General features: G+C 44.1%; 2 protein-coding genes across 2 annotated transcripts in view; both read right to left on the bottom strand.

Annotated features, from left to right (window-relative positions):
- Nucleotides 1-7,074: 7,074 nt before the first annotated feature.
- Nucleotides 7,075-14,945, bottom strand: TMEM42 (transmembrane protein 42). The gene is made up of 3 exons (XM_031503723.3): nucleotides 14,822-14,945; nucleotides 10,271-10,417; nucleotides 7,075-9,495 (listed from the first exon to the last, which is right to left on the bottom strand). Exons 1-3 carry the CDS (start codon nucleotides 14,924-14,926, stop codon nucleotides 9,355-9,357), a joined length of 393 nt encoding a protein of 130 aa, XP_031359583.2. The 5' UTR covers nucleotides 14,927-14,945; the 3' UTR covers nucleotides 7,075-9,354.
- Nucleotides 14,946-15,805: 860 nt separating this feature from the next.
- The window catches only part of KIF15 (kinesin family member 15), a 33,917-nt gene continuing 28,642 nt past the window's right edge, over nucleotides 15,806-21,080 (bottom strand). The window contains exons 31-35 of the mRNA XM_085573305.1: nucleotides 19,612-19,684; nucleotides 18,952-18,989; nucleotides 17,161-17,326; nucleotides 16,674-16,805; nucleotides 15,806-16,367 (exon numbers count right to left, since the gene is read on the bottom strand). Of these exons, the coding sequence (XP_085429431.1) occupies nucleotides 16,284-16,367; nucleotides 16,674-16,805; nucleotides 17,161-17,326; nucleotides 18,952-18,989; nucleotides 19,612-19,684 (493 nt within the window). The 3' untranslated portion in view covers nucleotides 15,806-16,283. The remainder of the gene's footprint in view (nucleotides 16,368-16,673; nucleotides 16,806-17,160; nucleotides 17,327-18,951; nucleotides 18,990-19,611; nucleotides 19,685-21,080) is intronic.

Below are 21,080 nucleotides of genomic sequence, written 5' to 3'. Positions count from 1 at the left end.
GCTACATTTTTTATAAACACCTGAGGCTTCAAGTTGATTTTGTTTTGTCGGGTTTTTTTCTATGTCTAGTCAGAGTAACACTCAAAATAAATAACAGATCAAAAGGTTTCCTTTTCGGCACTCTGGAATGGTGAACTCATCCTCTCAGCCTTCCCACAGGGTTGCTCTGAGGTGTCAGAGGGTGAGCAGTGCATCTGGCATGGTAGACATGGACACAGCCCCTGTCTGGGTCCTGAGGGGCACCACGGTGAGATGTCCTCCACTGACCACAGCAGGACTGTTCCCACGTGTACCACCTGATAGGTGTTGAGTCCTGCCTGAATCACAGCCTAGGGAATCATAAGTAGTAAGAAATCTTGGGGGTGTCAAAGACAAAAAAGCACAGAAGAACAGCTGAGGATCTGGTCCATCTCATTTGAGCGGGATTTGAGGTGCTACGTCGGTCCTGCTCTCACAATTTCATTAACATGTACCTCAGTCTTTAGGAATGTCCTAGTACTGAGACACATCACATCCACACAATGATCCTGGCGTGCCAGTGCTGCTGTTACTCTGAAAGGAGCATTGATTTGATCACTTCTCACTCACATACTTCGACCATGGACCATGACAGTGGTCTGTGCCCACAGGGCATCCCCTGTATCCAGCAGGCAGATTCACTTCTAATCCAACATGAGCCAACTTGTGGTAGGCATTCGGACGTCAGGGGTTGATGCAAGATGGCCAAGCCCAGATCTTAACTGATTCCAAGTCATCTGGCCCCAGGTACCTCATAATGAGTTTCTCACAGGCAAATACCAGAGAAGTGATTGATGGCAATATAATTATTATGGAAATTCCACTGTTTCACAGAATCATGAAATCAATCACAGAATATCCTGAGTTGTCAGGGACCCACAACTCTTCCACAAGAGTCATGGAAGCCCATCTCCTTCCTTCCAGCTGAACACTGAAAGAGGATTTTTGGACCTAAGTTAGGGATTTAGGTGACTGGCTTTTCAGCATTTACCTGCAGAAGGACTGAAAACTGTGTCACCCTGTGCCCAACCCGGCACCACCCAAGGGCTCTGCTCCTGAAGAAGGCAAAGACAGAGATCAAACAGTGACCATACCTCCACATATACCAAACACAGAATTACGGCTACTCAGGCAAAACACTCTACCTGCCCTGAAAGAGATGTTCTGTGGGCCTAAAAACTGAGGTTTTAGGCCACTGACAAAAGAGAGAGCTGCTTTAAGAGCAAGCCAAAATTCTATGATGTTAAAATATTTTTTAAGATCCCTTTCCTGGCTAAGGTGCAAAAGGCAAAATTGCAATATCAGTCTAGATATATGGAATACCAACGTGTGGAGGCTGAACCTGGAATTTCAGTACTAAGACTTCTTGACCCTCAGTTCCAGTACAACTGTTGGACTGGAGTCACTGAAATACGCATGCCCCAGTGCTGAGATATTATGTATTAGTCTAAAACAACTCAACATGAGGTACTTCTGTTTCTAAATACTTTAGAATTTTGTGCAATAAATAGTAAAAAAGATCTCCACCATGTCACCTTTTCCAGACAGCAGCTGTTTTAAAAATATTTGCCCACTTTTTGAACCCGATGAGCCAGCTAGCCTCTGCTGCTTCCTGTAGGCAGGAGTTCCTCATCCAAATGACACACTGCAAGAAGAGGAAGCTCCTTTGGCTTTGACACTTGCTGGCTTCACTTGTGGCCCTTGTCCTCGTGGCAGAGGAGACAACTGACAGTTCACTTTCTTCATTATTCCAGCTTACTTTCTCTGTGCAACTTAGGGTCTTCTCAGCCCCTATTACAAAGCACCACAGTCTCTTTTGCAGTCTGAATGGCCCTAGCCTTCTAATTCCTTCTTCACACCTTCATCCCATCCAGAGACCTGAAGTGGGGAGAAGGACCCCCCTCGCCATGCCATCCCATAACCTACAGTGTGTGTTTGGAAAGGGTCCAACAAGTGGGTGGGTGTAGTTATTCCAGGGCTGTATCCACCCTACTGCCACTGAGCCATGAACTTGCTTGCATGTATGACCACACTGACTGATTGCAGTGTGAACACATACCCACAGCCTACACCTACAGTAAACAATATGAAAAGGTACGAGGAAAAATAAAGCTAAAGAGGGCTGCAAAATATAAATGGTAAGGGCAAGGAAATCAACAGCGCAAATATTGAATCAGGGATAAAATAGTTTATCCATGTATTAAAAACAGTTCCAGCGAACAAGGAAAATACTGAAAGAATACCTTCCCACCTACAGGATATGTGTTTGGTTGCAAATGTCTAAGTGAGAAAACAGAAACTTGCATGCCAGTGTCTTCGAGTAACATTTCTTTCTGCAGGGGAGGTGTAACAGCTTCTCCCACCTGTCTGTGTGGGTGTGTGTCTATACACATCAAGATGTACATGGTCTACAGACTACAGGTCACACTGAGCCATGTCGCATTCCTGCCAGCCAGCATTGCAACTGAAATTGTCATGTGGTGGGAAGGGAGAAACTTCCTAGACCAAGGTTTGCAAGGACATGGTCTCACACATGGCTCATGAGCTGCACCAGAGAAGACCAAAACCACAGCAGGTGCAAAGGTTTTGTCCCATCTCTGAATGCATCCATCAAGTGACACTCTCCAGGTATGGTGGGACTGACTGAGACAAGGGATCTGTGGCTATTTGCCCTGAAAAGCAACCAAGCCAGAGTATTCCCATCCACCCTTCATCACAGCATCCAGGCTATTTTCTTCCACAGCAGCTCATGATGCTCCACTCCAAGACTACCAGGGTTTTCTAGGAAGCATTTTCATGCAACATGGTTTCTAGCAGAATCATGCTTGTGATTGCCTAACACTGGAGTTTACTGAAGGGAAAAAGTCACTTAACTTACCTGGATGAGGAAACAGTCAACTGGCATTGGAAAATATATTTGTAATGCCTCATCCTTCACTGGAGCACTGTTCATTTCTCCTTAAGTGTTGCCTTAATTTATTGAAAGCAATTAGGGTTGAAGCCCTGGCTGCTGTTCACACATTGCACACTGCAGGTCCCAGTGCCAAGCAGATCTGTCCAACTCTCACCTCTTACTGCAAAACCAGAGATGCTCTGCTTGTGCCAAGGGAGGCCCTGAATTGCTCACACTGAATTGCTCACCCTGAATTGCTGAGCCCCAGCCCCGACTCTCACAGGCTCCTAGTGACCTCTGAGCAAAATGAGACTGAGCAACAGGTTCAAAATGTACAAAAAGTGGTAGCACCATCTGCAGCACCCCACCTACTACCACTCCTTGCAGCCCTTCCCTCTTGCTTATTTCCATTATCATGGATTTATCCCCTCAGGGTGCACTGGGGCCTCTGTGTTCTGCAAAACCTGTGCAGGGGCTAAGCAGGGTGTACATCATCTCCCTCTAGCAAAATGGGAGTGTGAGGCCCCACCCAGGATTTCGCTAGGCTTTAACCCAGCACCAGCAATCCCTCAGGACTTCAAGGGCGTGAAGGGAGCTGCTCAGGAAATCTTGGCAATTAGTACAGCCACTCACAGACACCCTCCCTTAAACCTCAAGGGAAAATTGAAACAACTAATAATGTTATTAGACAGAAACTGAAAAACTTAGTTGGAGAGTGAATAGCATGGCTTGCTGGTTGGCTGCTCCCAGGGAAAAGAGTCTCGTGTATGCCAAGTACTGCTGCTGGCCATGGGTCACCATGGTGCTGACACAGCACGGGTCAGGCTTCCCGGTCATCCCTCTGGGCACCCCATGCTAGGTAGCTGCTGGTCAGCCCTGCCCAGCCCTGGGACCCATCACTAACATTGCACCCACCTGGCTATCCCCTCAACCAGCAAAGGCTCAAAGTCACAAAGCACTTCACTATCGTGGAGTCCTTCTCCTTTGATAAATTTGTTTTCAGGCTATGAATGCACATGCAAGCATCCATTATGGTTTCTGTGGTTAGAGTACAAGCCTCTGGCAGCTTAGGTCTGCAGGGTGCCTCAAAGAGGAACCTCCTTTCTGTGGCACAGGATTTAATGGGAGCTGCTAAACATGGAGGCAGGAGGTCAAACCAGTTTCCAGTTATAGATGGTGATGATCATGAAATTGGCCCCTAGGTCACAGGAAATCCATCTGTCTGCCCAGGCGGGATGGTCACCAACACTAAATTGAATCACTTGAGGTTTTGTCTAACTGAGTCTTGAAAACTTCCTTGGGCAGAGACTCAGCTGCCTGTGTAGGCAACTAACCTCTTAGTGACATTTTTTCCCTTGATGGCCAGCTTGAAAGTCCTAAGAGAGAACCTGTGTCTGTACTGGCCATTTCTATGCTGCCTCTGGAACTCTCTTTCAAGGCTAATTGGGTCAGTCTGAGCTTCCTTGTCTTCAACCAGCCCACATCCCTCAGCCTATCCTCCCAGGCCCATGCCATCTTGGAATCCTTGAGCCAGACTAGTTTCCTACACCCCTCTTGAATTTGGGTGTCCAGCACTGGAAAGAAAAACACTCCAGGTAGAACCATTGACTATGTTAGGACTCTGAAAGCACCACTGGGACTGGCTGCCCCTGCCCAGCCCACAGGGCTTCCCCCTCCTCCCTTTCAATGGCCCAGGACCCCATTTCAGATTTAACAAGCAAGTTGCTAACCTATTTTTTTTTTTTTTTTTTTTTTTTTTTTTTTTTTTTTTTTTTTTTTGTGTTAAATACCTGGAAAGAGACTTGCCTTAGAAAGGGCACTGAAACACCAAGCCCAACAACCATCTGCCTAAGTGGAATTTCAGGAATGTTGTCTTCAATCCTTTCTTTCCATTAAAAAGTCCCGTGGTACAACACTCCACACATGTGATCTTTAGAGGCAAAGCCCTGGTTCTCCTGGGAAGGCTTTTACCACTGACCTGAGCTTACCCCAGATTTTTCTCCAAGATCAAGTGAGTTGCAGACACTTATCCACACCATTTGCTGTGATAAGTGTCCATATTGTGTGACTTCCCTCTGTACTTCTCAGATTCCCCAAAATGAAGGTTTGCTGCTGCTCTTCTGCAGAAGATCACCCCAAACATGTCGAGATTAGTACCCATTTATTCCTAATTTCTTGTTTTTTTTCCTGTACCAGGCAAGGTCAGAGACACTCTTCTGGTATGTTGTGTCACAAGACTTCCTTCTTTGAAAACAGCCCACTGCTTTCAAGATCGTGTAATTATGTGTGTGTGGGGGACACTCTTGCAATGTGATCATTTAAGGTCTCTGAAGGGTCAGCAGAGGGCACTCAGTCAAATTCCCTGAAAATTTTGAATATACCAAACTCAGCAGAACAATCTACCAGACTTATTTATCACATCTACTTCAAATAATTATCACCTAGGCAGACATACCATCCTTCAAGTGATTTCAATATATGCTGTGACTGAGATGCTGTACAAACTTTCAGTGACTCCTTGTCAATAACAACAGAGACATTTAAAAGTTTCATGTATATTTCCTTATCTAATCAGTCAAATTATGGTTTATGGTTCAACTGAAACTGTAATTTCATTTGGCTTTGTTCCTTGTAAAGGTATATGAGACATTGTTTACCTTAGAATACAATACTCCAGGACCTGGTTTATACAACAGATTTTTGTAATGCTTCCCACCATTAATTCAAATATTCTTATTTGAATCTTCCTAAGTGTCATTGTGAGCCTTCCTGTTAACCATGCACCTGCTTATCCTACTCTTTAAAAGTATGACATAGTATGGCCATGCCTGATGATGAACAAGATGCTGAAAAACAAAGTGCTGTTTGAGAATGAGAGGTTGGTGCAGGAAAGACTCATTACAACCAGCACTTGGGAGGTGAGAGAATCATGGAATGGTTTGTGTTTAAATGGACCTTAAAGATCATCTAGTTTCAAACACCCTGCCAGGAGCAGGGACAACTTCCACTAGACCAGGCTGCTCAGAGCTCCATCCAACCTGGCCTTGAATAGTGCCAGGGATGGGACATCCACAGCTTCTCTGGGCAACCTCTTCTGGCCTTGAATAGTGCCAGGGATGGGACATCCACAGCTTCTCTGGGCAACCTCTTCTGGTAAAGATTTCTTTCGTCTAACCTAAATTTCCCTTCTTACAGTTTTTCCCCATTACTCCTTGTCCTGTCACTGCAGTTCCCGATGAAGAACCCCTCTCTGGTTTCCCTGTAGGCCCCCTCCAGATACTGGAAGGTTGCTATGAGGTCTCTACACAACCTTCTCTTCTCCAGGCTCAACAGCCCCAACTTTCTCAGCCTGTCTTCCTAGGGCAGGTGCTTCAGTCCTCTTACCAATTTGTGGCCTCCTGGACTTGCCCCAACAGTTGCATGTTCTTCCTGCGTCAGGGGCACCAGAGTCGGATGCAGGATCACAGAATGTTGGATGCAGACCCACAGGGGTCTCACAAGAGCAGAATACAGGGACAGAATCACCTCCCTCCACCTGCTGGCCATGCTCCTTTAGATGCAGCCCAGGATTTGTTTGGCTTTCTGGGCTGCCAGCCTACACTACTGGCTCATGTTGAGTTTCTGGTCAGCCAACACCCTTAAGTCCTTCTCCACAAGTCTGCTGTCAATCATGTCTCAGCCCAGCTTGTAGGTGTGCCTGGGATCAAACCCAGGTCTCCAATTTAGAGACAAGAATGTCGTGCAGGACAGTGTCTAATGCTTTGCACAAGCCCAGGTAGACAACATCCACAGCTTTGCCCCTATCCACCAGTGCTGTAGAGATACAGCACTGTGTTTCTGTGAGATGTGCACATAGAAGTGCATTTTCCTGGAATTTGAGTAGAAACATGTGCCCAAGACTCTTCTCTAATAATACCTCTCCTCAACTGAGCAAAAGCTTCACGCAAGCACACTGCTGTAGTTCCCACAAAAAAGTAAGCCACCGTCTGCCCTGGTAAACCAAGGTCTGGAGTTGGCCATAATCTTCAGCCACCTTACAAAGTCCACCACATCTGAACCACTGACTTGTCAAACATTCATTAGTCTCACATTGTTTTATTGTGTCTATTGTGTGTATGTGTGGTCTAAAACGTCTGTAAATTAAAAAAAAAAAAAATCAGCCATTGAGCTTTGGACACAGTTTTATTTTGGAAATCCCCCTCCTTTTTATTTTTTTAATTACCTTCAGCCACATTTTGGATGATCCCATATGAATGGTTTACCAGAAGTACATTGCTTTGCCACACAGTGATTACAATTTTTCTTGTAGCCCTGGCCCTGCTGGCAGACATGGCCAAACTCTTGTGTACACAAGAGGGGTGGGATTCTGCCAAAAAATGAACTCTTATCTTACCATGGGAATTGGAGAAAAACTTACTTCCGTTTCCACCTTCAAGTATTTATGAGAGAATTTACAGCCCTGGTTTATATTCATCCACCTTAAGGTGAGCACCACAAAGTAAAGTGCTGCTCACACCTCCTGCACACGTTCCACTTCCAAAGAAATACCTCCTAAACCTTGACCTCCAATAATGACTGTAATAAAGAAATGTCAGTTTTGAGATAGTCCAGGTTAAAAAGCTTTCCAAATAGTTTGTTAGGAAATAGAACAACAGCCAAATTAACCAGAGAGCCTGGCTCTTCTACTGGTTTTTGCATGAAGGCAGCCATGGCTTACCGCTGGCTGAGGGTTAATAACCAGGGCAAATAAATCAGACTTCATTAATTTTCCATCATCTATGAAGATCTAAGGAGACCTGATGTACTTAGAAATGCAAGGTTCCTGGCTGGCATGTCTACAGACCTATTACAGATGCTGGGTCCCAGTTTCCCAGGCAACTGGATTTGTCCCATCCTACCACGACTGCCACCAGAGAGCTCCCTAGGTGCAAAACTCATGGTGGCAGGGAGGGAAGGCACTCAGAGCACTCTGCCCTCTCCCCAACATATACAGCTCCCCTCTTTTACAGGAAGACCTGAGAGCACATTGAGGGGAGAGGCAAAGGCTTTAGCCCTCTTGGGACATGGCTGCTAGATGGAGTGAGCTAGAATGACAGGGAACAGAGCAAATGGCTCTTGGCCTCTTCTGAAAGATAGTAACTCTTCTGATTCGAAGAAGGCACAAACCCAACGCCAGTGGCATTTCCATCCACAAGTCTATTTTACACTTGACACAGCACAGATCTGCCAGTCATGACAGACCTGACAGATTCTGATACAGATGCTCACAGAAATGTGTCCTTAGGTTTTCTGCACATGCCACAACCGTGACTCACCTTCTGTCTGACAGAGACAACCTGGCAAGCCCAGAGCAAGCGATATCACCAGCATGATGCATACGTTTATAGGCATCATTATATTTCTTAATTAGGATTCCAACCGAAGAATTTCAAAGGAGGAAAAAAAAAGTAGTGGGCAGGGGAATGAATCCGATACCTTAAAAATGATGATTCGTGACACATTCACCAAATTGACACCTGAACACAGAGTAATGACTGATGCAAAATTTAGCAGATACCAGTGGTTTGGTTGATCACATCACATCAATGGGAATAAGCATCATCCAGAGCTGTAGAAAAAATGTGTCTTGAGAAACTCCCTTTTACCAAACATTAAAGCAATTGTCAACTTGAGTGGGGATGAAAGATGTGTTGAACATGAACACTCCAAGTGAAAGCAGATTGCCTGTTGAACTGTCCCAAAATTAGTTTGACCTACACAAAGCAGGAATTGTGATCAAAACTCTATGCTGGGTAAAGGTTTAAAGGAAAGCGCCGCAACCTTACAGTGACTAACATGTCAGGAATGGGTAAGTAAAAATTCTAGATGTCAGATACAAATGGCAAGTTAAAAGGTGTATGTGACTGATAGAGGAAGCTAAAAGAATTAATGAAAATCTCCACAGCCTTACAGGTAGCAGTGGGCACAGAACCATTTCAAAAGACAGGAAGTCAGGAACAACAGAGCAGAAATAACCTTCAGCATCTAACTCTAATTACTTTTCTATTTTGGTATAGGTCCTTTCATGGAAAAATATTGATGTACAAGCCCCTTCCACAGCCACTATGTTTAATTTGTGTACTTTCAGCATTCCCCAAACTGAGAAAGCTCCACAGCCACAGAGTGTGAAGAGGAGGAGTGGCTGATAAGCCTGTGGCCCTGATTTTCACCATACTGACTCAGAGCTGACCAGCTCCCTCCGAAGCTGCCACTGCCACATACCACCACCAGGAAAGATGTGACCAACTTGATTTTGGAAGTCAGCAGACGAGCAGTGAGCAGGGGTTAGCAGTTCAGTAGCTGATGTGTTCAGAGGCCAGTGGGGACTGGGGATACTGTTCTGAAACAGGCTGGAGAGGGGAAGCATGGCACCATGACCCCTTCAGGCTATCTGGAAGGAACCATCACTCCTTCTTCTCCGCTGGGACCTGCACCAGCTGGGGTGCAGCAGTGTGCAGCAGCATGAGCCCACAGACTGTCATGGTGAGGCCGACCCACCACAGAGGCGTCCACGTCTCCCCGAAGAGCAATTTTCCTAGGATAGCCTGAAGGAAAAGAGAGACACAAAGCTTTGCTGGGCTGAGCTGCCCCAAGGCCTCTTGTGCTGCCACAGCTGTGAGGACTTCCAGGAGAGACAGCTCTAGAAAAAGCCTGTCTGAGGAAACTCCTTCTGGGATGACCAACAGGAATGGCTGCTGAAGGTGGTGCTGGAGATGACCAAATCCACCAGCAGCCTGGAAGCACAGCCATATTGTGGTTCCAAAGCAGGATATGACAGATGCATATGTGCTTTGCTGCCTTCCCAGCACTTCTCAGGAGCCAAATTTCCCACTGACTGGGTATTTATTATTGTCAATTATTGGACACCATCATGAGCTGTCTGCCAGCTGGGGCACAGAAACAAGGTGGACTGCTGCCAAGAGGGAAAAGCAATTGAAAAAAACCTGTAGGTCAAAGACTCTATTGCTGTCACTAGAGGTGATGCATCTTCAGACCCAGCTAGGGTGACTGGCTTATCCCAACTAAGGTGCTGCAAAGGAAAAGCAAAATGAAGCAAAGCTCCCAGCTCCAGCTCCCACTGACAATTAGAAAACTTTGGTAAACTGTGTTCCTCTTGCACCACCCAGGAAAGTTCCACCACCCGTGCCGTGAACAACTACCAGAGCAGCTGAGGCCTGACAATAATTTCATATCTGCCTGTAACTCTGCCTTTGTGGTCAGTGATGCTGGTTGCACTGAGAGATGAACTACAAGAAGCATGGGCATTCCCACGTCACTGTGCTCCTCAGGCTTCAGTGTCTGGGGAAGGGGTCTACTCACCGAGGAGATGAAGTTGGAAGCTGTCGTTGTCACCGAGGCAGCAGCTGAGGAGGAGGAGAGTCGTAAGGCTTTTGTGAAGACTGCCCACATCACTGCATTGCACACAAACACCAGCCCAACACAGATGAGGCGAAGCAACACTGGCAGCTGCGGGACATAATGGAAAACTGTGTATTTTCAGCCCCCACTATTCAACCTCTATAATTCATGGGCACTTTGGAGCCCAACCTAATGGTGTGGGCTTTTAAAACTGAATTACAGCTCATATTACATGAAGATGAATATATTAAGTCACAGAAGGAAATGAAAATGAAGAAACAGCCCTGGACAGACTGTGAGCCTGCCATGTCCTGCTGCAAGCCCAGCCTCACACTACAAGCTGAGAAATGCTGGGATAACGTGCAGCAGCTGCCATGCCAGAAGCCAACCTGCAGAGAGCTCTCCAGTTCACAATGTGGTGCCACATGCAATGCCCATAAATGCCCTTCACTTAACACTTGATGTATGGAACAGGGTCAAATTCAGTCTGACAAACACCAGACATGTACATGCTGGCATTGTGTGTGCTCCAGAACCCAACTGTTGTGAATGTAAGCCAAGACCTGGGTGGTCCCAAAGCACTCGTCCTACTGCTGCAGTGAGGGTAGAGCAGGATCTCTGGGGTGAAAGAAAGAGCTGAGTGGCCTCATGCCTTGTTTTGCACATTCACTGAAGAGTAGGGAAGTTTACTGACAGGGTCTCTGCTCTAGCATTTAGTAGCAATAAAACCAATTCTGAATTCAAGGACCTCAAGAAATCTCTCTCTCCTTAGACAACCTGACCAGATGCATAACTGCCTCAGTCTGAGAAAAGGGCACAGTTGCACCTAAAAAGCCAGCACCAATCACAGTGCCTCCCACCCCTTCCTAATTTCAGCAGCTGAGGCCATCTCCCCAGCCCTGGGTACCATACAGCTCATGTGAAGACACCAAAGGATATCACAGGCAGGCAGATCACAACTCTCACAAACAGTGACAAGTAAAAGCAAGGCTTTGTCTAAGCTCATAGCAATCACAGATTCACAGCCTGCCACCTTTCAGTCCATGGTGGGATCCATCTTGAGGCAGACAGAAATGCAGGTTTGAAGTCAGCAAGTACAGCTCAGAGGTGGCACCTGCCCTGTGGGAATGGCTGCAGTATCCAGTGTCCTCCTGCCAGCAGTGTCCTCCTGTAAGCCACCGAAATCAACGGTGTCCACCGTGTCATGATCCCATTCAGAAGAAGAAATTACTAACTGCAAACAGTGGGGGAGCCCACAGTTTTCTGAAGCAAGTGATACAGCAAGTACAAAGTTTAAAAGGAAAACAATGCAACATAAATCCATGCTTGATGGTTGGCACAAGCTCTCCAAGGCTAATCCCACTCCAGTGAGGGATGGTGCAGGTGTGTGGCCTCATTTTGCTCCACTTATGTGAAAGGTCTCCAACTTATGCAATTGATCAGGGCAATAGTAAAGATTCAGAATGATTCCCACCAGTGAATCGCTTTGCTTTTCCACTGACTCCCTGGCAAACCCTGTGTGGATGGGTAAGAAGGGCAACTGTCCAGCTACTACTGCTCCTCTGAGGAAGAAAACTTCTGCTGTGTTATAGCTCACCATAGGATGGAGTTTGCTTCCCAGTTTCACTCTCTGCCTGTATGATCTGGCAGTTTTACTTTCCTCAGGGAGTTATGTACATCCACATACTTCTAGTGAGTAAGCAGACTTGGGAGTAGGGATGAGAGGGGAAAACAATTCTTTGTGCTTCACCTAACTCCACTGTATTTCTGGATCAGAAAGAGACCACGCTGCTGCAGTAAAAAAAAAAGCCTTAAGAAATCTTGTTACTGCCATCAACCATTAACCCAAGGGTGTAGAGAGATGGAGCCTAGGTTCCTCTCCAAGGTTCTTTACGATATGACAAAAGGCAACCAGGCAAGTATGGAACAAATGAAATCCATTATGAGGAAAAGCAAAGGTGACCAAGCACTGGAAGAGAGATCATGGGCTCTCTGACTTTCTAAGTATTTAAAACTTAACTGGAGAAGATCATGTGTAAGCAAAGGTTGGATTAGAGACCTCCAGGGATCTTGCAGACTTGAACTAGTCTGAGACTAACAGTGGTGAAGCAAAGCTGGTTCCCACTATCACAGCAACTATGCCACCTTCAAAAGTGACCAGAACCCATGGCTTCTTCTGATCTCCTAATGCAGAGCCAGGGAAATCAGCTGCAGATGGCACATGCCCAGAAGGAAGGTTTATCAGAGAAAGGTCCAGTTTCTCTGTACCCAGGGCAGCAGAGTGGTCATTGCAATGGCCACAGACAGAGACAGGAACATCCCCACACGTTCCCCACAAGGAAGGAGGGAGATAAATTCCTCCCCTGCTAAGAGCTCAGCTGAGCCACCCCAATGAGTCAAGGATTACTGTTCTGATTGCATTTCTAAGCAAAGATTACTTTCAGTGTACACTTCAGATAATCTAGAATCACTCCTGAAGTGGCAGAAGTAATTTTAGATGAAGATTGGCAGGGGAGCAGAGAAAGCAAAGAAACGCTTTTGTTCAAGTGCAATGACCCATCCTGGTCAGGCTGCTCTCAGGCTGGGCCACCACAACACATCCTTGTGGCCAGGAAATCCATCCTTGTAGTGCCATGGTGTAAAGTATCAATGCACTTTTTGCTGGCATGTTCCATGCTACACAACTGATGGCTGCTATTCAATTTATTTTGGGATTTCTGTAGCTCTTCCTCCAACACAAAACCCCTCGAATCTCTGTCATCTCATGGCTGCTCTGCAGAAGGGATCTCGGGAGTTCACCCGGTCCAACCTCATCACTCCAGCAGATTGCCCAGGTCCATATCTGGACAGTATATGAGTATCTCCAAGGATGTAGAATCTGCCACATCCCCAGGCAACATGGGCCAGTGCCTGGCCACCCTCACAGTGAAAAGGTGTTTCTGGATGTTCAGAGGAAACTGCCTCTTTCAGCACATCCCTTTGCCTCTGGTCCTGTTACTGGGCACCACTGGAATGAACCTGGCTCCATCCTTTGTGCACCCTCACTGCAGGTATTTCTACACATTGAAAAGATCCCCCGAACCTTCTCTTCTCCAAGACAAACAGTCCCAGCTCTTTCAGCCTCTCCTCACAAATTGATGTTCTGATCCCTTCATCATCTTTATGAGCCTTTGCTGGACTTTCCAGTAGCTCCATCTCTTTTTTTGCAGTGGAGAGCTCAGAACTGAATCAAAAAATCCAGGTGTGCCCTCACTGGGGCTGAGTAGACAGGAGGGATAATCTCTGTGGACCTGGCAACACTTCACAGCAATGACATTATACTTTGTCACAGCACATTAAAAAAAAAAAGGGAAAAAAAAAAAAAAAAAAAAAAAAAAAAGGAAACACCAACCTCCCAACCCCTCCCCCACCCTGTCCCCAAAGAAATGGGCAATATTTTTATAAATTTCGATACAGAAAAATACTCAGAAAAGATCTGTCAGCATTTTCAGTAACTCCATGCTCTGCCATTCTCTCAGTACAGAGCACAGTTTGGAGTTTTCTGGGCAGAGCGAAGAGTATCAAGATTTTTTTTTTATTTCTCCTTTCTGAGGTGTCAGAAGGGATCAACAGGATTGGCAGGTGCTGAGTTTTTGTCTTTTTAACCCTCTGTAATAATCACACAGGTCAATTTCTTTTTTATTTTTTTTTTTTCCCCCTGGTGGAAGGCTGGATTTGTTTCAGATGTAGTTTCCCTTGTGGGTTCCCTTTTGGATTTCAAATCGAAATGTACATTTGCCGTGTGAGTAACAACCTATACCTAAATGAATCTCCTCGAAGTGCTACAGGTATGCTGCCTTCCTCCTGTCGCCACTCCACCACAACCTGGTGCCCATCTCCCCCGCTGCGGTGGCAGAGGTCACTCCTGGAGGTAAGGACACCACTTCTGAGGTGAAGGGCCAGCAGTCCCACGCAGTCTCAAGCCCGTGGGGGTTTGTGAAACGCGACCGAGATAAAGATCATCGCCAACGAACACCCGAAGAGAAGCACCGAGGAAATCAAGGGCTGCACCTCTGCTCGGGGCCCAGCAGAGTAGAACAAAAGGGAGAAGGCCACTGCTATGAGCAAACAGTGGACTGAGAACAAGCATTTGATGCTCAGTCATACTAACGTTCTGCTTTAAAGTAACACTGACGTGGAAGGACTGGAAATGAGCTCCCAGAGCTGGGCTTGGTTCGGGGCATTCCCGCGCCACGCTCGCTCCCCTCACACGCGGCCGCCCCGCAGCGCTCCCCGCCGCTTGCGTCGGCACCGCGCATTAGTCAGCCCGGCGAGGCCGGGCTCCCCCGGGGTGAGTCACGGCTCCGCCCTCCGAGGCCGCCCCCCTTTCCCTGCAAATCCCGGGAGCGCCCGAGGAAGAGCCAGCCCGCTCCTTCCCCTGCACCGCCACGATGAGCAGCGCAAGCGCCGGCGCCGAGTGCCGCCTGCGGGGCGGCCGCTCGGGGCTCCCAGACCCGCCCGCTCCTTCCTTACCAGGCCGCCGGCCGCCTCCCCGCCCGGGCCCAGCGCCAGCTTCGCCGCGGCGGCCGCCGCCGCGCCCAGGCCCCCCGCGGCCGCCGCCGCCGCCGCGGCCCGCATGGCCCGGCCCGGCCCGGCCCGGCCCCGCGCAGCGCCGGCACCGCCCCGCGGCGGGCGGGCCCGCCCGGCAGCGGCGAGCCTCGGGCCCGTGGGCCGTGCTCGCGCGTGTGCGAGGGCTTTGTAAACACACGGAGCACGGAGCCGGCGTGGCCACATACCGGACAGAAAATGGCCAGAAGCCTCTGCCGACAGGAAAGAAATAATTGTAACCCTAGAACATGGCAGTCACAAATAAAACCACCCTTGATGAATCCCTCTTGGCCTCCATGCTAGTTCTGACCTCTACTCTCACCCCAACACCTCTTCCCTTTACGGTTAGCTTTTTATTTCTCTATTTCACCTCACAGCTCCAGTGGAAACAAATCTGCAGCTTAAAACAGGTAAGGTGATGGAAATTCTTCTTTCCCTCAGCCAAATAATGTAGAAAGGCATTAGGTATATTCTACCCTTTTCTAGACACATCCTTCCTCTTCATTCCCTTTTGCGCCAGCACTTGTGGTCAAAACTAGTCTCGTATGAATTAGGCAGAGAGAAGATAGGATAAGTGGCAGTAAAAAAAAATCCAGTTTGACATTGCTATAGAAATCAACATTTTGTATTTCACTAATAAACATTTCAGTAATTTGCAATAAATCTTTTAAGTGCGATTAAGTGAACTTATTCTGTACTCCTAGAAAATATTTTGCATATTTTCAAATCTTCTTTCCTAACATTTTTCACTTCTTTGATAAGAAAATGGTTGCAAAACCCTCGGAATTTCCTACATTGCTAAGATAAAACTCTAAGTCTATACTAACAGGAAAAAAAAGGTTTGAAAGGCATTTTATTTTCAAAAAAAGAACAGAAACAAAAATGTATTTATAATACTATTTACAAGACTTACTAAATTCACATTTATGCTTTATTGAACAAAGTTTAATATGAAAATCATTCTATGTTTAACCAAAGAAACAAACACATTGTGCTTCTTGAATTTTAGCTCTGATGGAAAATGTAGCATTTCAGAAGTGGTAGGAACCTGAATAAAAGCACAAAAGGAGACAAAAATCCAGGTGTGTTCCCAGGGAGAAAGCTTTTCCTCCTGTCAAGTTACAGAAGTTTCAAGGAAGTATCTACCCAGCATCTATACAAAATCAGGTTTTTAAATTGAAAAAAATTACAAAAAGGTGTTAAAATTTCACAGAAAGCTGCCCACATAGCTGGAATAACAATCTTCACTTAGAGTTATTACCAGCAAAAAACCTACAAACTAGAATACTTAATTATTCCAGAACCACAGCAAAAGTGAAATTTGACAACTGACTTTTGCTTATTCTGTACACTTTAAAAGTATGGCTCTGCAGTTTTGTTTGGGTCATTACAATTGATCATAATTTCTACAAATATTACATTTTTTTGATTCTTTCAAAAAAGCATTTTCGACTCGTAGTTTTTCAGTCTCCTGTAAAACAGAGAAAAAACATGGGTATATTAAAGAAATTATCCTCACTTTTTGGTTTTGGTATTTTTACACAAGCAGTATCTAGAGCTGTTCAAGTGTTTTATAAACTATGTACTTGAGAAAATAAGGAGATCATTGGGGCTTTGAGGAGATGCACACGAGCCATGACGTACTCAGCTGCATAAAATCAAAGGCCATCTCTGTTCCTCTCCAACAGAAGAGCAGGAATTATAGTTTTCATTCTCAAAGCTTAGCTCTTTGGTATGTCAGGCTATTACTCCATCTGTAACCTACTCTGCAACTTACCTCTGTAAGTTTAGCAAAATCTTTCTTCAGTTTCACAAGATACTGAATCTTCTGGTTTAGGTTTTGATGACCAAGTAATTTGCCATTCTCCTCAGCAAGCAAAGCAACTTGCTTCCTCAGCAATTTTATTTCCTGTAATAGTAAATACATTGTGTACCTCTTAGCAGTAGCCTCTCCTTCTCTTTTCAGAAGCAATAGCTTCTTAAAGCTGTTAACATACTAACATTTAAGTTTGTTTTAACATATGATGCAAGAGTTGTTTCACTCAGGAAATACATATTTGTCTTATGTCTCCTTAGACATTATGTTAGATACCTCTAAAGGGCAAAAAAGGAGCACCATTTGATTTGTACTACTAGGTGATTTCTGTACCCAGACTTTCACTCGTGCAACAAACATCACAAATAAAACTAAACTACAAAACAAACCAGTTGCACCTCTGCTAAATAAGATTCTACTGTGAAGATGACAAAAAAAAATACGTAACCTTTTCAACCCTGTCTTTTTCTTCATATGCTTCCTCCAGTTTTGATCTAATTTCTTCTTTCTCATTAAATGTTCTGAGCTCCAAAGTCCTTGTTCGTTCCATCTCCAGAGTAATTTCATGACAGGCATTCTCTTGGATTCTGAGGATATTTTTGGTCTCTTCTAATCTGCCAATATAAAAAAATCATAAAACATTAAAAACCAACATAAATATCATACAATTGAATTACTAAGCCTGTCTTGGACATGGAGGGAGGCTCCTTTAAAAGCATTATTTTGAGATACTGTATTTCCCTTAGAATTTAGCTAAAGAAAGGATAAAAATTCATTCTGCTTCACAGTTCTTTGATACTATCAACTAGGCAGAATTTTGGAGCTGCTCTTCTCCTTGGGAACTGTGCTGTTTGCAATCCAGGATATACAACTCCACTCATGATTGAAAACAGAAGCTTCACCTGTAAGAACACTTTGAATTAATTCATCTAAGGAATGTCAATTTTACAGCTAAACTCAGCTGCTCTACAGGTTCCCTCTATAAAATGCTTGTTTGTCTGTGGCTTTTCCCCCCTGACAGCCTCGTTGCTCAGAAACATCTGAGCAGTTCTGATGGTCTGAACCTGCTTGGTTGGCCTGGTAACAGAATGAGTACCACTTTGGACAGAATTATAACATTTTCAGCAAATAAGGTCACAGGATATTAAACTGTACCATCAAACTTAGCAGCCTGTCTACTGTTTTCTATGAACTTGAGTAATTTTGCAAATAAATTCAAATATTGCATGCATGAAATTTTTGTCATCAGTTTTGTTTTACTGAAGCGTGGTGTTTAAGACCTGCTCTGTGAACAGTATTCACTTGCTGCATTTGTCAAGACATTTTCTTGATGAGAAAAGAATGTTTTCCCTCATTGTATGCTTGTATGACACATTGTAGCACTGCTATGAAATGTCTTTTGGAGACCAGACAGGAAAGCAAAATCAGTGCATCAAATAGCAAAATAATCCCTCATTTCTAGACTAGGGTTTCTGGAAAATTTAATGCAAATTACTTTTGAAATGACCATGTGCATAAGAACTATCTTCCTCCTTAAAAGAAGTAACTTACATAGAAAGCATTCCATCAAATGAAAATAACTCATATATTAGGAGATTCAGCCACAATGAATCCTGAAGCAATACAGATTAGGAAAAGAACAGCAGGACAAACATTTTCAAAATAATTTTTATCTACTGATTCAGTATTTTCTTTCTTCGCTATTACCCAACTGAGGTACAAAACACTTGAATTTTGAGGACTGCTTGCCCAATAGTGCCAACACAATTTAGAAATCTGCTAATAATTTTTTTTTTTCATTTTTCAAGCCGAACCACAGAAATTTCAACAAATAGCATAAAAATAAAATAATTACATTATATTTAAAATTATAAAATATTTGCAACATTAATAAAGAAATGAACAGTATATTCAATTTAATTTTAAAAGGAATGAGATTACAATTCACTGCATATAAATAATTTTAAACAATTAAAAACATCCCTTCCAATTTACGTTTTTATGGTTCTACCATTAAAGTATTGTCCTGATATAATGCTATGTAGTAATAGGTGCTACTACCACCTACTGATGAGAAAGAGTAAGAATTCAAGGTATCTTGCAGAAGGGTAAACACTTCCAAATTATGCCTTTTGTTATTTCCAATCTTGGACTTTTATTGCTTAAAATGGATCTTTTTTTCCTGTCATTAATTAGTTTAATACTAGTTTCCAGTTCAAGGAACAATAGTTAAACTTACTCTGCTTTGATTTTCAGCATTTCTTCCACTGCTTTATTCTGTAAAAGTTAAAAAAAAAGAATAGATGCAGTATTAATGTTTAACATATATATATATATATATATATGTGGGTATGTGCATATATATGTTTAAAAATATCTGTCACTTAATTGATACTACATATCTCATTCCAGATCATCCTACTACCTAGTAGTTCACATCTCTAATATTCACTTTATCTCTTTGCTGTAGGCACTTATTTCCCATATCATGCCAGCATAGCTGACTCACAGCAGTGTCTCTCTGCCCACACACATACAACAGAGCTCTAACAGGGAGTTCTTCTGTCTGGGACATCCATGGAAACCTTTGCTGTGACATTAACTTCCCTTTGACAGAGCCCTGCCATTAGCAAGTGACACAATCTTCACTTTCCAATTCTGGGGATGAATCAGATTTAGCAATCTGAATCTGTTTTTGCTAATTGTGCAATCTGACACCCAGGCCACTGGTGTTAGGCCAAGAAAGAAATCCTAAGAGCTAAGTCTCAGGCTGTGCCTGTTAGAATTCACTAGAAATTGGTGTTTGTTTTGCTGCCATGCAAACCAAACCAACGACAAAAAAATCACATTAATACTTCACAGAAGGTCAACAGCAACTGACATGAGAAGGACAATATACCTTGGCAAGTCGCTCTTCAGCAATCTCTTCCTCTTTCTCTTTAAGGTACTGAACATCAGGATGTTTCTGATCACTAGGAAATTCAAGAATGAGAAAAAAATCTTTCTCACTAACAGAGGAAACCAGTTGTAAAAACATGTTATCCAGATTAAACCAGTAAATATGTGCAGTTGTTTTCACATATGTTCATACTCAAAATACTGAACATCATAAAAAAACTCTGGAAGGGTTTAAACTTCTAAACACATTTCTTTCAGAGTATAGAGAAATTAATGTTTTAATGGAAACAATTAAAAATGCAATAAATATGCAACCATTTGTTAGAGAGCTGTGCTGGTTTTGGCTGGGGTAGAATTAATCATCTTCACAGCAGCCATTATAAGGTTGTGTTTTGGATTTTTGCTGAACACAGGGTTGATAATGTAGAGATCTGTTTCTTATTGCTGAGCAGGGCTTGCACACAGCCAAGGCTTTTTCTGCCTTCCATACTGCCACACTGGCTGGGAAGCTGGGGTTTTGTGGGAGGCTGGGAGGAGACACAGCCAGGACAGGAGACCCAAACTGGCCAAAGGGACATCTCAGACCATGTGGCGTCATGCTCAGTGTATAATAAAGGGTGAGGGGGAAAGGAGGAAGAAGGGAGAGTTGGAGTGATGGTGTTTATCTTCCCAAGTCACTGTGGTGTGTGATGGAGCCCTGCTCTCCTGGAGATGGCTGAACACCTGCCTGGTCATGGGAAACAGTGAATTAATCCCTTGGTTTGCTTTGCTTGTGTGTGTGCATGACTTTCGCTTTCCCTATTAAACTGCTTTTATCTCAACCCACAAGTTTTCTGGGTTTTGCTCTTCTGATTCTCTCCCTGATCTCATTGGTGGGGAATGAGTGAGTGGCTGTGTGGGGGGTTAAACCACAAGAGCGGCTTTGGGATTGAGGTACATATTTTATTAGTACACAGTGTTCATGTGTATGGAGACTGCAGAAGGACTTCCTACAAGATCACTGCTCAGTGATCTTAAGAAGTTAAAAGCTTCAAGTTAAGAAGGTAAAAGCTTCTTATATTCAAAAGACTTCACTAATTTTTATTTTGGTAGTTTTTAATCAACATGACATTGGATGGAAATAAGAAAACACATACAATTAAAGTAACTCACAAATCAGCTTCGTCCGTGTAGTGTGTCATACAGGAAAAAACTGGTTAAGAGCTTTATAATTGCATTTTATATTACAATAAAATCACTGTTTTCAGTAACTTAAAATCTTGTGAACAGATCAGGTAGGTTACTGAACAATGATGCTTTTCTGCTTAGTTTGCAACAGACATTTGAAACTGTGTTGTGAATTGAAATGGAAATCAGTCAAACAACAGCGGTTACAGTGCCATGGAACACTGGATACTGTGGCTTTGTTTTTCACAGTTCATGTAAGTTTTCTAGACCAAATTTTTCCACAAAAAAAACATTACTTTTATG

This window comes from Lonchura striata, chromosome 2 (assembly GCF_050655825.1).
Source record: "Lonchura striata isolate lonStrDom1 chromosome 2, ASM5065582v1, whole genome shotgun sequence".
In the NCBI taxonomy this organism is placed as follows: domain Eukaryota; kingdom Metazoa; phylum Chordata; class Aves; order Passeriformes; family Estrildidae; genus Lonchura; species Lonchura striata.
This window is presented reverse-complemented; position numbering and strand designations above follow the sequence as displayed.